The 22713-nt window shown below is 37.7% G+C and overlaps 1 protein-coding gene across 1 annotated transcript; it reads left to right on the top strand.

Moving 5' to 3' along the window:
- Positions 1-739: 739 nt before the first annotated feature.
- LOC136253773 (uncharacterized) lies at positions 740-10665 on the top strand. The gene is made up of 3 exons (XM_066046431.1): positions 740-1049; positions 9998-10290; positions 10506-10665. Exons 1-3 carry the CDS (start codon positions 740-742, stop codon positions 10653-10655), a joined length of 753 nt encoding a protein of 250 aa, XP_065902503.1. The 3' UTR covers positions 10656-10665.
- Positions 10666-22713: the final 12048 nt, after the last annotated feature.

The raw sequence follows: 22713 nt of genomic DNA, 5'->3' as shown, positions 1-22713 counted from the left end.
TTTTTCAAATTAAATTGCATATGTGTGCACCAAAAAGCTAGCAAAACATGAATATTATGCATTATTACTGCATTTCATATCAAACACTTTATTATTGTACTCTACCATTAACTTTCTTTGCACACTGTAGAAAACCAAGGTAATCTAATAGAGCAGTCACTTACATTTATACGCCATCCAAAATATCCTCACAAAACTGTTAACTTTTTTGATAACTTAATATAATTATTAAGCTTGAATACAGAGTTTCTCTCTATAATATTGAGCTATTTTCTCAAGGCATACAGTAATTGGTCCAAGCATTTATGTTACAATGTGTTTGGAGTCATTCTTACCTTTGATGTGGTATGCTCAGGTTCACCAGGCACAATCATGTTACATAAAGCACAAAATAGGTATCTTAAAACTTGAGTAAGGATCATAGAAATAAACAAAGGTGTCACCTACAATATTATTGCAACTATATTAGTAGACATTTAATCTGTACTTCATTCATGCATTAGTAACAAGCTGCACCTCCCCTGCTCCACTAGTTGATCCCTCCTCAAGTATATATACATTTATTGCATTAATAAAATTCCTGACATCAGCATGTGTGTGTGTGTGTGTGTGTGTGTGTGTGTGTGTGTGTGTGTGTGTGTGTGTGTGTGTGTGTGTGTGTGTGTGTGTGTGTATGCAAATGGCCATTTCCTAATGTAGGATCAAGAACAATGGCCAGCACAAAGAGGAACAACCTTCAATGCCACCAGATAAAAGTGATCCACATATACATGTAAATGATCGTGGTTATCGTAAAGCACAAGTACAATGCATGACTATTGACACAAATGGAAATCATCACAAAAGACTTAGAAAAGCAGTTGCCATGGAAGAATTTCCTGGTGAAGATGGTGACTCTCTCAGAAACAAGTTTATTAAAGACTTTTTTAACCAGGATCCACTTAAAGAGCTCCAGGAGATGTACAGGGATTCTGATCTTCAGGAATCCAGGCGGTTTTACCTGAATGGTATCAAGGAACTATTTACAAGTTCTAGGACTAGAGGTGGAGGTATGGACATACATATTCCTTATATACAAGTAGAAGGAAAAATTAGGAAGTTTAAGCTGGATTAGGGATCAAAGAATGAAAAAGCAGAGAAACAAAGGAACAGCTGAAAGTTGTGAAACTGAGACAATGGAGGTTGCCTATACCTGCAGATATACCCTACTCTTCAGTCTATAACCATGACTGAATTAGGGATTACATGTCCACTAGTATATCTGCAGATATAGGCAACCTCCCTTGTTTTGCAACTTTCAGCTGTTCCCTTGTTTCCCTGATTTTTCATTCTTTGATTGCTAATCCAGCTTAAAATTCCTACTTTTTCCTTCTACTTGTTTGTTTACTTTTTTAATAACACAATCATGACTACTGAATCCACGTGCACCACATTAAAAGAAAGAATTGTGGTAGGTGAGGCACCAGGCATTCCATAAAATAATTTTGCATCTGAATGTGTGCCCCAATAATCAATTACGCACTGAACAGTGGGGTGGCCATTACGCTTCGTTTGGAGCTATGCTCTGCTCATTACAAAGTGTTACAAGTGAAGAACAGTACAAGAAACTTCTCTGCAATGAATCCAGTCACTATGGAAAATGTGCATGAAAAGCATGACAGAGCCAGATGGAAGCCATATCGTGCCATTGCAAATCGACACTTTGCATTGTCGGTGAAAAGAACTGGAACACAAAGGAGGAGAAAGGTAGGTCCATAATACATGCATTGTACATACTGTGGTTGGTGAAAAGGCACGTCTTGGGATGAAACGACATCGAACAGTGAGAAAATCAAGCCTGTATACACTGTAAATTCAAATGGGTACAAACAACCCAAATTTTTGGGTTGAAAATTTTTGGATTGTTTTACACACCTGCAATTCAAATGACCGATTTTTTGGTAGTAATGACCCAAGGATGTATTGGTTTATTTTAACTTTGTAAGATACAGTCTTTTATTACCCAGATGCTCTATAGTTTCTTCAACCTCTAGCCAGGTGTTTGAAATAACTTTGCCATCATGGTCATTTTAACTATCTGTGGTAAAATCAATCCATGTCACAAAAGATTTGTTAATTTGTTTGTTTGTTTACATTAATTAACAAGTCAGTCATCATCAGTAATAACATAAATTAATGTATCTATGACACATATTCTTACATACTGCATTTTGATACTTTAAACATATCTGGTCTTATAGAGTTTTTCAAATTGTATTTAAAACCTATGTTCTCCATGTTCACATTTGATTGTGGGATGTAACACAACTGTTATAACGGCCAGTGTACTGTAAATTTAACCATGTAGCTGGTCATCTAAACTTTACCACAGTAGACTTGACAATTCACACTCAAATCACCAAAATATGTTATTTCAACATCCTAAGTGAACAGTTGTATTAACCTTCCTTGGTTATTTTGACTGATTTAGTTCAAATACCTACTCAGGTTACAACCACTTTTAGATGGTCATTTTAACCAAAACTTCTGCAGTTTAAATTTACCCATGGAGGTCAAATTAAATTGATCCATTTGAATATAGCCTTATCCATTATCAAGTTATGCTTGGCTGAAGGTATCAGTTAGTTAGTAGAAAATTCAGTTAAATAGGATTTTTTTTAAATTCCATGGAAACTTGTTGGAAGGGTTTGGGGTCACATTTTTGGGCTTGGCTATGTCTAACCAATACTGCCAAGCTGTTATGAAGGAAATTTGAGGCTGGTTTTAGGGTGATATTTTTAGGCAAGAAAACCCAAAACTTCATGATCCCAGTATTACTGTACTGTATGATACTACCTAGTTCCTGTTTGTTAGGTTAGGGTAATCCAAAGGCTGCAGCACATGTTGCTGTCAGACCTTCAGTGCTGGTCACTGTAAAGTTGTTATAATAATAAATACAGTACTTTGGTTAAAAGGAAGAAAATCCATCCCTCCTGTAGGAGGCTTATTGTGGCACCTGACTAGATATTGGGTGGCCTGCAGTTCAAATAGGAGAGATTTTGTTCCTTTCTTTATCCCATTTTCTGTTTCAGCTTATTGTCAGCTACTATCAAGACACAAGGTAGTGTGTCGTGCAGTCAAGAAAGCCAGTGCACCACATCATGAGCATATTTGCAGGAAGAAACAAAACGTGGTTTTCACACATATGTAGCTCCATGCTCCCTTCTCGAATTAAAATCATTTTTATACTGCAAATGCCCTCCACCTTCTGGACCCCACATACAAAATGTGAGAAAGATTGCTTAATGCAATCGTGAAATATAAGCCTTCAAGATTTGGCTTAATTTCTTCAGGTTTTTTTTCTTCGTTAGGGGCTTGGGGGGGGCTTAGATTCTTTTCACACACTTTACAACAACCATTATAAAATTCAAATGTGTAGTTCAATTGTCTTGAGCTTTGGTACACTTTAAAAACGTATTGTGGCACAATCATGTACCACGTTTGGTGCAAATCTGATTAATATTCATCGAGTTATAATTATGGACGATTTTGCATTAAAAAGGCCAACTTGTTGTCACGCCTACAGGGTAAACCACTTATGTAAAAATTGGTATGCATAAGTATAGGTTAACCATCGTAGCTCAAACTTTTTGTGGTTTAAAACAAATCACATTGACAGCTACAGAGTTACAAGACAAAAACCAAACAATTGTAAACTGTGGGTCAAAACACTCTAATAGAACAGTCACTGTGAAGTAAAAAAAGATGCATTAAAAACGTCAAAAAAAAGTTACTGACCAGTGTTTGAACCAGGGACCTCCATACTAAACATCCAAATCCTTAGCCACTGAGCCGCTGTTATCATTGCTGATTACCTCACTTTATTTCTACTTTATAAATGCTATGATTTACTCAATAGTCAAGTTCATTTCCCAAGTTCATGTTCTAGAACATTCTACAAAAATTATGAAAGTAACCATGTCATGTGGCCAAGTACAGCACAGCCAGTGTGGGTGGGCAATATTTGTTTTACAAAACCAGAAAAATTAAATGCCATTTTCATGTATCCGTCGCAGCCTTTTTACAGGTAAGATTCAGCCTTTGATATCCGACAACCAATAATGAGGATGGAGCTCATGTAGACATTTATGCTTCACGATTCTAAGGAGGTAAGCAAACATCTGAAGGCATTTTTATGTCAAAGTTAAGGCTATTGCATCTTCATATCGTGGTATCCAAGTATCCTCACTGTAGTTTATCAACGTTTTGAACGTGAGAAGCAACGGAAGTATTAACAACAAAATTGAGATTGGTTCTTTTACCCCACTTGCAATTGTCTTTTCAACATTAAGGGATGGTATGGGTCATGCTGCTCAGTGCTGTATTTTCCTTGTCTCTCTTCAGAAGGAGTAGTGTCATATAGTTCTGTGATGTCAGGGTTGTGGCAAGGGGTGCTGGTAACCCTGGGAATAATAACATAAAATTTTAAATAAAAAAGTTCTCATGTATCCGTAGCTGTGCAGTGCTTGAACGGCATTAATTAACCATTTCTGCAATGGAAACTTCCTCAGGGTAGGGCATCTCCCATTCCTAGTTTGAGTCAAATCTGCCCAGCCATCATTGGGATATACGCACCTTCAAAATTCATCTTATTTCAGCCATGCAGTCTTTGATGATTCCTGTAGTAAAGGGAAAAAAGTTATAATGAATTATCAAGGTCAACCATAGGCTGGCTTTGGAACTTGCTATTACAAAAAGAAATGATATCTACACAAGAACAGCCAAGCTGTGAAAAAAGGTGCAGCCTTAAAATCCTGGGTGACGAAAGTTATGAAATCAAAAGTGGTGGCCAAAAAATGGCTGCAATGATGTTAATGCTAATAAAATTTGATAATGGCTGTGCATTGTTAAACTTTATTAGTACAACATCATTGCAGCCATTTTTTGGCTGCCACCTTTGTTTTCATAACTTTTTTCACCCAGGCTTTTTAAGGCTGCACCTTTTTTCACAGCTTGGCTGTATATACAGTAAATTACAAGTGCTTTAATAATCAATCATAACTCACAACTGAAACAAGCTATGAAGATGGAACTTGGCTCAGTCTGTGCTTGGCTCAGTCTCACAGCAGTCTTTTGGCTCAGTCTCAGTCTGTGCTTGGCTCAGGCTTGGCTCAGTCTGTGCTTGGCTTGGTGCCTGGCTCAGATTCACAGCAAACTTGAATTCAACTTTTCATTTGTACCAAGGATTGAGGCAACTGAATTACACATTTATAGCAATTTCTGCAAAGTGTGCAAAATAAATCAGAGCCCCTGTATGGCATAACAGGAAGAACAAAACATTAAAAAAGTGTCAAAACTTTGAATGCCTATAATATCTTGCAAATGGCTGTTGCGAATTTAATCAAATTTGCTGTGTGGTCTGTCCTACCTGGCAGACAGCTACATGTATAATGCAAAACATATGCAAATTTACACAAGGGATGCATCAATGTAATACCCTTTAGACCATTTCCAGTACTTGTAGCTACTTGTAAAGTTTTCTGCCAAATCAGATAGAAGATGTAAGCAGTTGGGCAAGTGAAGTACAGTAGTATCACAAGTGCTCACAAAGGGCAGGAGGGTGGGGGATGATGGGATACTAAAGAGATTGACTTCAAAATAAAGGCAGATGACAAATGAAGTCCAGACACAAGGTTACAGGGCTGTGCTGGCTTCTTAATTAGTGGCTGATATGCAGAAAAATCAACACAGAAAACATCCAACCAACCTTATCAGACCATCCACCAGTTCACCACTAATTATTGCTAAGCCAGGCCCTTCCAAAGTCAGAAACCACCATTTGAGCTCGCCACACCACACAGAAAAGATGTCTCTTAACAGCAGTTTGAGTAATACCAAGGGTCAAAACTAATAATATGATATTGTAGCTATCCAGTAGTAGTGGTAGTTTGATTTTGCCTGATGTGTGATTTACATTGGTTTTGCAAAATCTGGTCACATAAAAACCATGGCAATGAGGTGTATTGCACTTATGACTCTGAAGTCAGAGGAAGTTTACTGTTGATAAACCCTGAGATGAAGCCAAGGGGTTTATCAACAGTAATCTTCTAATGACTAAGGAGAAGGAGTGTATATAAGTGCAATACACCAAAGTGAGCCATAGTTCATATAATATACCATGTGTCTAAATCAACCTGCACTACACAACATACTAAACACCCATGCACACATACTAACTTACTAACATGACTTACACTTATTAGTTTGGCATGGTAAACACACTGGTAGCTTTCCTCTCACAAGTCAGCTTGATCAAAATGGTAGTGACAATCGATTGTGGGAATTAGTAATCTAGGAATATTAGTGTGACATGCCTCAAACCACAGGTGTGTATATATACACTGTATACTACAGGTGAGCACAGCTATATATACTCACCTGTTCCCAGGTAAGTACACACATATATATGTATTAGATAAATCACTGCCATGAGTGCTATATGGAAAATATAGCATGAAAAGAGTGGGCAACAAAATATAGCATTCGGCTTTGCCTCGTGCTATATTTGTCTCTTACCCACTCTTTGAGTGCTATATTTCCTGTATAGCATGAGCAAAAGGCAGTGCTTTGACTGGTATAGGGAACTGTCAACTTGAGGTACACACACAACACACATGAAACAATTAGAAACTCACGAAGGAGTGTTATCATGGGTAGAATAGGCATTGCACCTGTGTTGCACTGGTCAGCCAGCACAGTCAGGCTATCAGCCTACACTGGCTTGGTTGATTGGTTGTGCTGACTAGAATGAGTGATTACTCACTTAAAGTAGGCTATTAGCCTACAAAATAGACCTGGCAGTTCTATAACTACGTACCTGATATAGAACTGTGGTCTATCTATTAAAGTGTTCTATAACTGCCCAATATAGAACACTTGGGCTTTTATGGTGAATATAAAACCTTTTTTTTTTTACTTTTATACTCCCACGCAAAGTTCTTTTTATATTTATTTATGTACCACTTTCACACCTATATGTACCACTTTCGCACCTCCTGTTCAGATCAAAGGAAAGCCAGTACATAAATATCACATATTGCAGTGACTCAAAATGTTAAAAAGAGATATACGCACTGCCTATACAAGATATATGCACTGTACCAGTGTACCAGTGCATAAATATATGCCTTAACGAGATATACGCACTGCTACAGTGCATATTTAATAGTTATACCATGACTGCAAGGGATTTTGCTGATATATACAGCCAAAGCCTGAGGGCTGCAGGTGTATATGTCAGCAAAATCCCAAGCAGCCATGGTATAAGTGATATATATCATTTGGGGTGCACTCACCTAATAGGTGAAAGAACTACTGAAGACTCATCTCATTTGTTTTATACAGTAGCATCTGACAATCAATTGTGGTTTTAAAAGCATGGGCTAATAGCCATCAAAACATTGTCCATATGTTAAAACGTCATTAATACATTACTATGCTTCAACACGCTATGTTAGAAAACTTGCGATTGTGGGATTCAGTTTAATTGTTATCATTTTTGTACTAAGTTAAGCCAACTAACTTCGCTATTGGAGAAGTAAGTAAGTTATTATATTAAGTTAAGCACTTAGGACTGTAAGTTACTAACCTATTTCAGCATAGCAGTAGTAGTTATTCTGCTCTGTGGTCTGTTCAAAGGCTGATATGCGGTGGGTAGGAATACGCATCCACGATTGCCCAAACAATTATTGTGTGCCCTCATTATCCTTTACTAACAACCAACTAGTCCATCTTAGAGAATATACTCAGTTTAGCAACCGCTACAAAATCGAGTCCCACAATGCAAAGCTCTATGTTGCTCAATATAACGAGTCAAAGCATATCATTTCTTTGGACTGGCTGGGCATCAAAGTCATTGACAAACCGCTTTCCCATGATATTTCCCGGACAATATCTTGATATTTCCCAGGCAATGTGCAAGTTAAACACTGAGTGGCGCCTTTGAACGCCCATGCTAAAGTGGTATATATCTCATTAAGCCATTGCGTATATCTCATTGACTCAAGACATTGCACACCTAATAGGAGTGCACACTATATCCAGAAATCATTAGATTTCTTTGATGTTATACTTTAATCTCTCTTCTCATATATAGGGAAGCAAGCAAACTGTGATTGTGGAATTGAATTTTGCCAAACAAGCTGTGATTGTGGGATTCAATTTTAATATATCAACAGTAGTTTGTTTTTTGCTTTTGTAAATATAGTAGTTAAAGTAACATAATTAACACTAGTCTCTTAAAATTGTTATATTAGCAAAAGTAAAATCAAACTACTGTTTGATGTATTATAATTGAATCCCACAATCACAGTTTGTTTGGCAAAATTCAATCCCACAATCACAGCTTACTTGGTTCCCCATATAAGAGAAGGGTATAGTAACTAAAGATTTAGCCAGGAAAGTCTGCATGTTAAAGTAGAACATATTAGTTATACCACGGGCAATTGTGCTTTGTCTGTATATACACACTTGCTCTCAAGCCTGTGGCCCTTGGGCATATGCATATATATCCGGCAAAGCACTCATGTCCAATGTATAACTATTACATATATTACCTGTTATGCATACTTTGTAGCATCTATTATATACATGAGTATCTCAATCTTGCCTTGACTGGGCTACACAGTAGGATGTTCTTCAGTGTCATATCTCATTTCTTACAGCAAAACTGCTGTCTATGCTATTAGTGGTCATGGTTGCCATGCTCTGACTTTTATAAGGGTATGGTCACAATGCAACTGTTTTATCCCTGTAAAACAGGTGATAAGTGCATGCACAGCTACGGGTATCTATACTTTCTCTTATAGTAGCTTATTAAATGTTTCAAATAGTTTTGTGGTGCCTATATAAATATGTGAGAAAATTGTTGATACGGAAATTAAATTAACTTCTCTGTATGGTTTACTTGCATAGGGTTAAGTGTAAGCATCGTACAAGTGTAAGCATCATTCACTGGTTCTAAATGTTGAGAGCAATGTTTGGCTTTTTGTGAACTCTTGTGGGACAATAAACCTCGTGATAATCGAAGGGAACGCTTGATGAAATACCCATGATACCGTACCATCATGATACTTCGATACCCATCCTTTCAGCATGTACATGCGACTGCTAAAGGTAATTGGCAGAAAAAAACTTTGACAATTGTGATATTATTTTCCTAATTCACCAAAGTTTTTTTACTGTAAATGTTTTTTACTATACGGTATTGCCATGCTCTAACAACAGTCAGCACTTGAGCAAATCTTGATTTTGAAAATATAATTTTGAACACAATAGGCAAGCACAATAGGAAATTTTCAAAACATAATTGACTCAAGCCTAATGGTCATCGAATGAACAGGGGTACATATACATTACTAGTCAAGGAATTAAATTTTACTGTTCCATTTATTTCTTTAATGTGATATGCAATTATAGTTCACCTGCATGTAATAAACAATTATAAATATAAAAATTATACGTCTTATATACAGTATGAGTAGGGATGATACATAGATTTGCAATAAAACAAAGGACCTACATCTGCAGTATACCGGTTGGCATGTAACCCCTACTTTATCCATGGTTGCACCATTGACAGACTGTATGTGACTAAAGATGAATGTGCACTAGTATGGTTTAATGACCTCACTGCCTTTTTATTTCTACTCAAAATTAAAAATTTTCTTAAGCTATAGTCTTGCTAATATAATCATCTATATAGAAATTCCTCACTTCACCCACATATATATGGTGCCATCACTGTTGGCCAACTTGTTTTGTATATATAGGGTAAATAGTGTGCGTGCGTGTGTGTGTGTGTGTGCGTGTGTGTGTGTGTGTGTGTGTGTGTGTGTGTGTGTGTGTGTGTGTGTGTATTATTTTTTATCACAGCACACAAATTTGAATTGTTAAATTATACTATTATCATGTAGCTACCTACATGTATGCATGGTATTATTTCCATCTATTGTTGTAGCATTAATTTACTACACTGGTTATGGAGAGGAAGGAACAGGAAACTGGTGCTTCAAAGATGGAACAATTAACTTCCAAGATATTTTCACTCTTTATAACAAATACCTCACAGGAAAGTTGTTATACATTGCTACTGACTGTAGTTACTCAGGTCAGTGGGTAGTAGAGTGTGCTAAGTGTTTGGATGAGATGAGAATCGGAGCTTGTGGTCATCAGACCAGGGAACAAGGAATATTGATCAAGGTGTGGGCATCTTGTGAACCTCAACAGAATACTACTTTTGGTGCTCATATGGCACAAAACGGGTTTACATTTGATACTAACAATAGTACTATTTACCATGACAACTGTAAAAAGTTATCAGACTCACAGACCACTTATGGATGTGACTTTACATGGCCCACATGTACTGAACCATTATCAGAAACATGTCGCCTACAAGAAATACAACACACTAATTCTAAATACTCGTGGAAATGGGAAGATGTTGTTTCCATTGACAAAAAAAGATGCCAATATGTCATTTAGTAAGATATACAGGAGAACAATGGTTTTATGTCCTGCTTGAGAATGGGCAAGAGGAAAGTTTAAAATCACAGGTTGATGCAGGTCACATTGATACTACTAATATAAAGGGATTCATTATTGCACATGGCTGAGGTAAAAATCCACCCAACCACACTAGAGAAAAGGTTATCACATTGTTCCCATCATACATTTCTTGAATAGCTGGTAATTTAACTACATAAAATTTATCTCTTTAGATGTTTTATTTAACATGTATACACTACATTTTAGGCATTAAACTATATCTACACCAAAACAACCAAGCTGTAAAAAAAGTGTGCGGCCCTCAAAAAGGCTATGGTGAAAAAAGATGTGAAATCCAAGGTGGCGGCCAAGAAATGGCTGTGATGGTAGGTTAATGGTAAAAATTTTAATAACGACAATTCAAGTGAATTTTTGTGCCACTTGGTCTTGGCAAAAAAATTCACCTAAATTGCCGTTATTAAAATTTTTACCATTAACCTACCATCACAGCCATTTCTTGGCCGCCACCTTGGATTTCACATCTTTTTTCACCATAGCCTTTTTGAGGGCCGCACACTTTTTTTACAGCTTGGCTGTTTTGGTTTAGATTTCATTTCTTTTTGTATTTGCATACCCCAAAGCCGGCCTTTGGGACTTTATAATACATATATTTATCATAGAACTCTTCATGGTGGTTTTTTGTAACTGAACACTCTACAAGGTGACTTCTTCTTGCTGCTCTCTCTGCAGGGTGAATGTTTGTAGCTGAAAAATCTACAAGGTAACTTCTTCTAGCTGATCTATCTACAGGGTGATTTATTTGTAGCTGAACTATCTACAAGGTAACTTCTTTTAGCTGATCTCTCTACAGGGTGATTTGTTTGTACCTGAATTCTGTGCAGGAGATTTGTTTGCAGCTGAGTTCTTTACAGAATGGTTTCTTTGTATCTGAACTCTCTACAAGGTAACTTCTTATAACTGATCTTTCTACAGGGCAATTTGTTTGTGGCTGAATTTTCTACTGGGTGATTTCTTTGCAGCTGAACTCTCTACATGGTGGTTTCTTTGTAACTGAACTCTCTACAAGGTAGTTTCTTCTAGCTGATCTCTCTACAGGGAGATTTGTTTGTAGCTGAACTCTCTACAGGTAATTTGTTTGCAGCTGAACTCTCTACATGATGGTTTCTTATAGCTGAACTCTCCACAAGGTAACTTCTTCTAGCTGAACTTTCTAAAGGGTGATTTGTTTGTAGCTGAACTCTCTACAAGGAAACTTATTCTGGCTGATCTCTCTACAGGGAGATTTGTTTGTAGCTGAACTCTCTACAGGTGATTTCTTTGCAGCTGAACTCTCTACATGATGCTTTCTTTGTAGCTGAACTCTCTACAAGGTGACTTCTTCTAGCTGATCTTTCTACAGGGAGATTTATTTGTAGCTGAACTCTCTACATGATGGTTTCTTTGTAACTGAACTCTCTACAAGGTAATTTCTTCTAGCTGATCTCTCTACAAGGCTATTTGTTTGTAGCTGAACTCTCTACAGGTGATTCGTTTGCAGCTGAACTCTCTACATGATGGTTTCTTTGTAGCTGAACTCTCCACAAGGTAACTTCTTCTAGCTGATCTCTCTACAGGGAGATTTATTTGTAGCTGAACTCTCTACAGGTGATTTCTTTGCAGCTGAACTCTCTACATGATGGTTCTTTGTAGCTGAACTCTCTACAAGGTGACTTCTTCTAGCTGATCTTTCTACAGGGTGATTTGTTTGAGCTGAACTCTATACAAGGAAACTTCTTCTAGCTGATCTCTCTACAGGGAGATTTATTTGTAGCTGAACTCTCTACAGGTGATTTCTTTGCAGCTGAACTCTCTACATGATGGTTCTTTGTAGCTGAACTCTCTACAAGGTGACTTCTTCTAGCTGATCTTTCTACAGGGTGATTTGTTTGTAGCTGATCTCTCTACAGGGAGATTTTTTTGCAACTGAACTCTCTACATGATGGTTTCTTTGTAACTGAACTCTCTACAAGGTAATTTCTTCTAGTGGATCTGTCTACAGGGAGATTTGTTTGTAGCTGAACTCTCTACAGGGAGATTTGTTTGCAGCTGAACTCTCTACATGATGGTTTCTTTATAGCTGAACTCTCCACAAGGTAACTTCTTCTAGCTGATCTTTCTAAAGGGTGATTTGTTTGTAGCTGAACTCTCTACAAGGAAACTTATTCTGGCTGATCTCTCTACAGGGAGATTTGTTTGTAGCTCAACTCTCTACAGGTGATTTGTTTGCAGCTGAACTCTCTACATGATCATTTCTTTGTAACTGAACTCTCTACAAGGTGACTTCTTCTAGCTGATCTTTCTACAGGGAGATTTGTTTGTAGCTGAACTCTCTACATGATGGTTTCTTTGTAACTGAACTCTCTACAAGGTAATTTCTTCTAGCTGATCTCTCTACAGGGAGATTTGTTTTGTAGCTGAACTCTCTACAGGTGATTTGTTTGCAGCTGAACTCTCTACATGATGGTTTCTTTGTAGCTGAACTCTCCACAAGGTAACTTCTTCTAGCTGATCTTTCTACTGGGTGATTTGTTTGTAGCTGAACTCTATACAAGGAAACTTCTTCTAGCTGATCTCTCTACAGGGAGATTTGTTTGTAGCTGAACTCTCTACAGGTGATTTCTTTACAGCTGAACTCTCTATATGATGGTTCTTTGTAGCTGAACTCTCTACAAGGTGACTTCTTCTAGCTGATCTTTCTACAGGGTGATTTGTTTGTAGCTGATCTCTCTACAGGGAGATTTGTTTGCAGCTGAACTCTCTATATGATGGTTTCTTTGTAACTGAACTCTCTACAAGGTAATTTCTTCTAGCTGATCTCTCTACAGGGAGATTTGTTTGTAGCTGAACTCTCTACAGGTGATTTGTTTGCAGCTGAACTCTCTACTTGATGGTTTCTTTGTAGCTGAACTCTCTACAAGGTAACTTCTTCTAGCTGATCTTTCTACAGGGTGATATGTTTGTAGCTGAACTATCTACAAGGAAACTTCTTCTAGCTGATCTCTCTACAGGTGATTTGTTTGCAGCTGAACTCTCTACATGATGGTTTCTTTGTAGCTGAACTCTCTACAAGGCAACTTCTTCTAGCTGATCTTTCTACAGGGTGATTTGTTTGTAGCTGAACTATCTACAAGGAAACTTCTTCTGGCTGATCTCTCTACAGGGAGATTTGTTTGTAGCTGAACTCTCTACAGCTGATTTGTTTGCAGCTGATCTCTCTACATGATGGTTCTTTGTAGCTGAACTCTCTACAAGGTGACTTCTTCTAGCTGATCTTTCTACAGGGTGATTTGTTTGTAGCTGAACTCTCTACAGGTGATTTGTTTGCAGCTGAACTCCCTACATGATGGTTTCTTTGTAGCTGAACTCTCTACAAGGTAACTGATGTCTCTACAAGGTCACTAGTTTGTAGCTGAACTCTCTACGTGGTGGTTTCTTTGTAACTGAACTCTCTACAAGGTGACTTCTTCTAGCTGATCTTTCAAGAGGGTGATTTGTTTGTAGCTGAACTCTCTACAAGGAAACTTCTTCTAGCTGATCTCTCTACAGGGAGATTTGTTTGTAGCTGAACTCTCTACAGGTGATTTGTTTGCAGCTGAACTCTCTACATGATGGTTTCTTTGTAGCTGAACTCTCCACAAGGTAACTTCTTCTAGCTGATCTTTCTACAGGGTGATTTGTTTGTAGCTGAACTCTATACAAGGAAACTTCTTCTAGCTGATCTCTCTACAGGGAGATTTGTTTGTAGCTGAACTCTCTACAGGTGATTTCTTTGCAGCTGAACTCTCTACATGATGGTTCTTTGTAGCTGAACTCTCTACAAGGTGACTTCTTCTAGCTGATCTTTCTACAGGGTGATTTGTTTGTAGCTGATCTCTCTACAGGGAGATTTGTTTGCAGCTGAACTCTCTACATGATGGTTTCTTTGTAACTGAACTAGGTGACTCCTTCTAGCTGATCTTTCTACAGGGTGATTTGTTTGTAATTGAACTCTCTACAGGTGATTTTTTTGTAGCTGATTTCTCTACATGATGGTTTCTTTGTAGCTGAACTATCTACAAGGAATCATTTTGTTAACAATTTTGACAGTAATAACCTATGTACTTTTTATTTCCGTTGCCCCTGTTCCAAATGTTTAAACATTCCAGCTCCTACAAACTATTTTATTCTTTAACTTGTACTCTTTATAGCTACCCCTTGTAATTGTTATTTGTAGTTATATAGCTTATTGTAATTTGTAAGTAATTAATTATGGCTACCAGTGCAAGACACTGGTAGACCTTCAGTTCTGTAATTTAATTGTTATAAGCTCTTAAATATTGTTTAATTTTGTTTATTGATCTGTACAGTTCTGTAAAGTATTAATAATAATAATAATAATAATAATAAATAATAATAACAAGGTAGCTTCTTCTATTGATCTCTCTACAGGGCGATTTGTTTGTAGTTGAACTCTCTACATGGTAGTTTCTTTGCAGCTGAACTCTACAAGGTGATTTCTTCTAGTTGAACTATCTCTTTCCATAGTTGCATGAACTCCCTACAAGGTAACTTCTTCTAGCTGATCTCTCTACAGGGTGAATTGTTTGTAGCTGATCACTCTACAGGGTGAATTGTTTGTAGCTGATCTCTATACAGGTTACCTGTTTCTAGCTGATCTCTTGAATTCTCTTCAGGGTGACTGCTCTATTAGAGTATCTCGATCTCGCACTTGCTGCACCAAGTTGGATTTCGTGTTATAACTCCGTGGCTTTAAGTCTGATTCTTCTACACCATTGAAGAGCCTTTCTAAGATGATTACTCCATCTATACAGCGATTTTCAAAGCATTACCCCAAGCGGTTTATCTGGTAGGCGTGGCAAGTAATAGTTTTTTATTAGCTAATCTCGATTGCGTAATTGTTACACACTGTTGGTTTTTTCGTTGTATCTTCCTGGTTTTTAGCTCGATTTCTTTCAAACCACAAAAGGTTTGAGGTTCACTAGTTAACCTATTCACCCACCGATTTTCAGCTTCTTCCCATACGCGGTTTACCCTGTAGGCGTGACAACATATTGGTGTTATGTTTCGTGAATAATTGCTCATAACTCTTTGTCTGTGTATCGTATTCCAACCAAAGTTGGTACAGAGATGCGCCTTTATATCCCCCTTCTTTGTGCCAAATTTCAAGGCGATCGGATATGGCGTTCGCGTTTTATAGCAGTTTTTGTAAGTGTGCGAAAAGAGGAAGAAAAATAAGAAGAAGAAGAAAAAAAACGAAGAAACTAAGCCAATTTTTGAAGTCGCATATCTCGGGAACGCTTGAAGCGATTTCTCTCAAATTTGGAATGTGGAGTGCTGAAGGTGGAGGGAATGTCCACAGCAAAACTCGTCTTGTTTCATCAAGGAAGCACAGAGCTACGGAGGTGCGAAAATTGCGTTTTCTTCCTTCCTGTCAATATACTCACGGGTGTTGCGCGCCGGCTTCTTGGGCCGCACGACACACTACCGTGTGTCTTGATAAGCTGTCTCTTACTGACTTGGTAGGCCATTTGGTTTTAAAGCAATGTTTGATTTATTGCTTGATTTTGTACTACATTTAATTAAAATTTTCTGATGTACATCGGTTTTGTTATTACTGTTTGTTATTTGGAACTCTGTTGTTTGATACCATAAATGGTCATCGATACAATATCACAGTACGTAAGTATCAATTTCTTACAGTAGGCACAAAATCTACACTGTGACAGTTGCATGGTAGAAGAACCTCATGTGCCATTTGTTTATGGAAATCAATCTAGATGTGCCAACATGAGCATCAAAGGAAGTAATAGTGGGGTTGAGAATTAGCTTCCTTTACAGCATTTGTTGTCAATCAAGAGTAATTAAACAGTACGGTACAGCTGAGCTGGCCTACTGCCAAGCTAGTTAACATGGATAGGAACAGTCAGAAGGAGTAGCCATACAATTTATTCTTCTAAATGCCATTGCGTACACTGTTGGTTACCTTATGCACACATTACATCTGTTTAGTACATTTACAGTACAGTAGGTTGTCAATATTATCAACAGGATTCAACACCTGTAGTCCTGCACTGAGTTGTGGCATTCTGCATATAATAGAATCAATTGGGATGTTACGTTTTAGATGGCAGAATAACTTGAACAACAGGTGTTAACTTTTTTTTGTGGATGGTCGGAAGGATAAGGTCTCTTGCACAAAGCATGCACATGAGTTCTTTAATTTATTACCAACACCAGTTACTTGGAATTCCAGATACTCTATTTTAGCTGCAACATAAATTTCCCCAAAGGCACTTATACTTGAAAAATAATACCCCTTACATTTTTGTACACTGTAGATGTCATAATGAAAATATTATTATAGTTAGCACAGATTTAACACAATAAGGATCTCTCCACCAAGCCAAATTCTTTCAATTGTTGCTGATCAGTGAGGCTAGGGACAGGCTCGGTTTTATTTGGAGGGAGATTTTGCAGATTGCTGACTGGTGTAAACACGCTACATAGAGCTGTAACTTACTTTCTTCCACTCAAAACAGTTTGTCAGAAGGCAGCCCTACATCCTCAAACTCTACAGTGTATTTAAAAGGTGTTTGGATGGTTTGCTTATGTATTAACAAGTTCAAGGAAAATTAGGAATTTTAAAGGATGATAAAAGTAATGAAAATCTGGAAATATACTAGTGGGCATTTAATGTTCTATAGCCACAACTCATGTTGGAATTAAATGTATATAGAAATTTGTGAAGATAAACCTGTTGAGTTTTATTAAGCTAGTGTCACTGTCATCCATCAAGTGATTGTGATTACTTTAATGGATTTTAATGTACAGAGAAATAAGCACATTCACTACTACACAACACTACTGAATTACTAGCAATTGTTTAGTCATTTATTTCTATCCTTAATCTTGGATTTGTAACAAATACCTAAGATTGTAAACAAAGTACCTTTATTACTTTAAATGATGGTGTATGACCTGGAGCCAGTTCTCCCGTTCTCAAATGCATCATGCTAGTTGCTACTGTGTACTTGTTTAGGATGATGATATCACTCATTTATGATTGTGGCTGGTTGTATATAGGCTTAGTGGTGACTTTAAATATACTTATGGCTTCTGACATTGATGGCTCTAACCACCACACATGCCCATTTTAGTAGAGTGATGATTAGCTACACTGAATTAAATGCAACCTCCAGTGCTTGGGACTCAACAGGCCATGGCTTTGCCATATACTACAGTGCATTCAAATCATTGCAAACACTTCATTTATTGCTGAACTCAAACTTGCAAGACTTCTTCACACTGCATATAGTACCAAGCACTAGTTTTGCGTATGCATGGTTGCAAGTATGGCATGTGAACATCTTGTATGGCAGCACAGCCTCAGTATAAACAAATTAGCAAAGGTAAAATCAGCCTGCAGAATGAAAAGAACCAGGCGAAAGCAGCATCAGGCAATTTCTTCTGATTACATTGATACATTTCTGGTCAGGATTGTTTTCTGGAGAGCAGCCATACAGCTTAATGGCATTTAAGCAATTTGTGGCTGGTTTAGTGGCCATACCCTATCCATTTTATAAGGTGATAGTGACATCATGCACTGTCGTAATTGTGCTCAAGTGACTTGTGAATTTTGCACCTTTTGTCAAAAAAATGTTTAAACACTTGTTATCAACTGGGGTCTTACACATGAGTTCATTAAGTTATACACTCTTTGGGCACCATAGCCACATAGAATATGCCAGGCAAAGTTCAAAGTTGTCCATATAAATTAGTACTCCGTCCATATGCATATGGCTATGTGTTTCAGTGTAAAGTGTTAGTAATCTTATCACTTTAATTAGTCTGAATTACCATAATAAATACTCTTGTTATGAGTGCTTGATTAGAATGGTATTAATATTGGTAGCTTTATTAGAATTGCTGACTGCATTATTAGAATATCTCAGCTCCTTTCAGCACTGATCTTCACCACGAAACCTGTCTCGGTTTCCTCATATGACTGGTGCTACTAAGTCACTAGTTAAAGAAAAATATGAGCAAAGGGTTACCTCAAATTCTAAGAAAGGACATATAAAAGAAATGTGGGAGCATTGCCAGATATATTTCACAAAGTTTTAACCATCTTCTAACTGCTCCTCATCCACTCAGGAAGTGTATACAGAGATTAGTCATTGGTGGCCATACCCTGTATCAAGTATCGGATGGTCTCCACATGCTCCATCTATAAAAGTTGCATTGTCAACTTAGCAAATAAAATATTATAACAAACAATTTATTACCACAAAAAAGGCAGAAGCAGTGAATACTAAATTAAATATTGTTTTTGGCATCTATTATTTCAAAATTTTCCTAAAGGGCCCCAAACCCCCTATAGCTAGCTACAGCATGCTGAGCATTGCATCTCACATACCTTTACACAAGGTACTTAGTATGCCTTTATTTAGCCCCCCTTGCTTAATCCTACATATGCCCCTGGATTGATTGCATGTGTAAACTCACAATAATTGTCCCTCTGCTTGCAATTGTTGGAGTTGTTTTGCAAGTCTGCAAAATTAAAATCACTGAATCAGATATTCTCCTTTATATTCTATCTAATCAAAAACAGCCAAGCTGTAAAAAAAGGTGCGGCCCCCAAAAAGGCCATAGTGAAAAAAGATGTGAAATCCAAGGTGGCGGCCAAGAAATGGCTGTGATGGTAGGTTAATGGTTACATTTTAACAACGACAATTCAGGTGAATTTTGTGCCACTTTTTGATTAGATATCACTTCTTTTTGTATTTGTATACTGCAAAGCCGGCCTATGGCTGGCTTTGGGGCTTTTTTAACCCATGTGTTTTTTTTTTACTACAGGAAGAAGAAAAGAACTTAAAGAAGAATTTTAGTACTTCAATTATTTTTGATTTTATTAGTAATTATACAAATTATATACATATATTTATTACATGCCCATTATGCCCCACAGGATATTTTTTTTTGCAGCTGATCTCTCTACTGGGTGACTTGAAATGTAGCTGAACTATATACAGGATGGTTTCTTTGTAGCTGAACTCTCTACAAGGTAACCTCTTCTAGCTGGTCTCTCTACAGGGTATTTTGTTTCTAGCTGAACTCTCTACAGGTGATTTGTTTGCAGCTAAACTCTCTATATGGTGGTGTCTTTGTAGCCGAACTCTCTACATGATGGTTTCTTTGTAGCTGAACTCTCTATAAGGTGACTTCATCTAGCTGAACTCTCTACAGGGTGATTTTTTTTTGTAGCTGAACTCTCTGCAGGGTGATTTGTTTGCAGCTGAACTGTCTACATGATGGTTTCTGTGTAGCTGAACTCTCTACAAGGTGTCTTCATCCAGCTGATCTCTCTACGGGGTGATTGGTTTCTAGCTGAACTCTCTACAGGTGATTTGTTTGCAGCTAAACTCTCTACATGGTGGTTTCTTTGTAGCTGAACTCTCTACAAGGTAACTTCTTCTCTACAGGGTGATTTGTTGTAGTTGAATTCTCTACAAGGTGGTTTGTATGAGGCTGAACTCTCTACATGGCGGTTTCTTTGTAGCTGAACTCTCTACAGAGTGATTTGTTTGCAGCTGAACTCTCTACATGATGGTTTCTTTGTAACTGAACACTCTACAAGGTGACTTCTTCTAACTGATCTTTCTACAGGGTGAATTGTTGTAGCTGAACTATCTACAAGGTAACTTCTTCTAGCTGATCTCTATACAGGGTGATTTGTTTGTAGTTGAATTCTGTACAGGTGGTTTCTTTGTAGCTGAACTCTGTACATGATGGTTTCTTTGTAGCTGAACTCTTTACAAGGTGACTTCTTCTAGCTGAACTCTCTACGGGGTAATTTCTTTGTAGCTGAACTCTCTATATGATGGTTTCTTTGTAACTGAACTCTCTACAAGGTAACTTCTTCTAGCTGATCTTTCTACTGGGTGATTTGTTTGCAGCTGAACTCTCTACATGGTGGTTTCTTTGTTGCTGAACTCTCTACAAGGTAAATTCTTCTACCTGATCTCTCTATAGGGTAATTTGTTTGTAACTGAACTCTGTACAAGTGCATTTTTGTAGGTGATCTCACTGCAGGTTGATTTGTTTGTAGCTGAACTCACTAAAGGGTGATTTTGCTTGTAGCTGAACTCCTTGCATTGTATCTAGTTTCTAGCTGATCTCTCTACAGGGTGATTTGTTTGTAGCTGATCTCTCTACAAGTTGATTTGTGTGTAGCTGATCTCTCTGCAGGTTGATTAATTTGCAGCCGATCTCTCTACAAGGTAATTTGTTTGTAGCTGAACTGTCTATAAAGTGATTTATTTGTAGCTGATCTCTCTGCAGGTTGATTTGTTATAGCTGAACTCTCTACAGGGTGATTTACTTGTAGCTGAACTCCTTACATTGTGTGTAGTTTCTAGCTGATCTCTCTACAGGGTGATTTGTTTGTAGCTGATCTCTTTACAAGTTGATTTGTGTGTAGCTGATCTTTCTACAGGTTGATTTGTTTGTAGCCGATCTCTCTACAGGGTAATTTGTTTGTAGCTGAACTCTGTACAAGGTGCTTTTTTGTAGGTGATCTCACTGCAGGTTGATTTGTTTGTAGCTGAACTCACTAAAGAGTGATTTGCTTGTAGCTGAACTCCTTACATTGTGTCTAGTTTCTAGCTGATCTCTCTACAGCGTGATTTGTTTGTAGCTGAACTCTCTATAAGGTGATTTGTTTGCAGCTGAACTCTCTACATGGTGGTTTCTTTGTTGCTGAACTCTCTGCAGGGTGTTTTGCTTGTAGCTGAACTCTACAGGGTGATTTGTTTCTAGCTTATCTCTCTACAAGCTGATTTGTTTGTAGCTGAATTCTCTTCAAAGTGTTTTGTTTGTAGTTGACCTCTCTTCAGGGTGATTTGTTTCTAGCTGATCTCTCTACAGGGTGATTTTTTGTAGCTGACCTCTCTTCAGGGTGATTTGTTTCTAGCTGATTGCTCTGCAGGTTGATTTGCTTGTGGATGAACTCTCTACAGGGTAACTTGCTTGTAGCTGAACTCCTTACTTTGTGTCTAGTTTGTAGCTGATCTCTCTACAGGGTGATTTGTTTGTAGCTGAACTCCTTACATTGTGTGTAGTTTCTAGCTGATCTCTCTACAGGGTGATTTGTTTGTAGCTGATCTCTATACAAGTTGATTTGTGTGTAGCTGATCTCTCTGCAGGGTGATTTGTTTGTAGCGATCTCTCTACAAGGTAATTTGTTTGTAGCTGAACTATCTATAAGGTGATTTGTATGTAGCTAATCTCTCTGCAGATTGATTTGTTTTAGCTGAACTCTGATTTGTTTTTAGCTTATCTCTGTACAGGTTGATTTGTGTGTAACTGATCTCTCTACAAGCTGATTTGTTTGTAGCTGATCACTCTACAGGTTGATTTGTTTGTTGCTGATCACTCTAAAGGTTGATTTGTTTGTAGCTGAACTCTCTGCAAAATGTTTTGTTTGTAGTTGTCTCTCTACAAGGTGATTTTTTGTAGCTGACCTCTCTTCAGGGTGATTTGTTTCTAGCTGATATCTCTACAGGGTGATTTTTTGTAGCTGACCTCTCTTCAGGGTGATTTGTTTCTAGCTGATCGCTCTACAGGTTGGTTTGTTTGTAGCTGAACTCTCTACACGGTGATTTGCTTGTAGCTGAACTCCTTACATTGTGTCTAGTTTCTAGCTGATCTCTCTACAGGGTGATTTGTTTGTAGCTGATCTCTCTACAAGTTGAATTGTGTGTAGCTGATCTCTCTGCAGGTTGATTTGTTTGTAGCCGATCTCTCTACAAGGTAATTTGTTTGTAGCTGAACTGTCTAAAAGGTGATTTGTTTGTAGCTGATCTCTCTGCAGGTTGATTTGTTTTAGCTGAACTCTCTACAGGGTGATTTATTTGTAGCTGAACTCCTTACATTGTGTGTAGTTTCTAGCTGATCTCTCTACAGGGTGATTTGTTTGTAGCTGATCTCTCTACAAGTTGATTTGTGTGTAGCTGATCTCTCTGCAGGTTGATTTGTTTGTAGCCGATCTCTCTATAGGGTAATTTGTTTGTAGCTGAACTCTCTATAAGGTGATTTGTTTGTAGTTGATCTCTCTGCAGGTTGATT

This window comes from Dysidea avara, chromosome 4 (genome assembly GCF_963678975.1).
Source record: "Dysidea avara chromosome 4, odDysAvar1.4, whole genome shotgun sequence".
Classification (NCBI taxonomy): domain Eukaryota; kingdom Metazoa; phylum Porifera; class Demospongiae; order Dictyoceratida; family Dysideidae; genus Dysidea; species Dysidea avara.
The sequence above is the reverse complement of the archived record's forward strand: the minus strand, read 5'-3'. Positions and strand labels throughout refer to the sequence as shown.

Excerpts from the sequence above, each read along its gene's own strand:
- LOC136253773 (XM_066046431.1), top strand. The coding sequence starts at position 740 with ATGCCACCAGATAAAAGTGATCCACATATACATGTAAATGATCGTGGT. Across the intron at positions 1,050-9,997 it reads TTCTAGGACTAGAGGTGGAG|CATTAATTTACTACACTGGT; the intron begins GTATGGACATAC and ends CTATTGTTGTAG. Across the intron at positions 10,291-10,505 it reads CTACTTTTGGTGCTCATATG|ATGCCAATATGTCATTTAGT; the intron begins GCACAAAACGGG and ends TGACAAAAAAAG.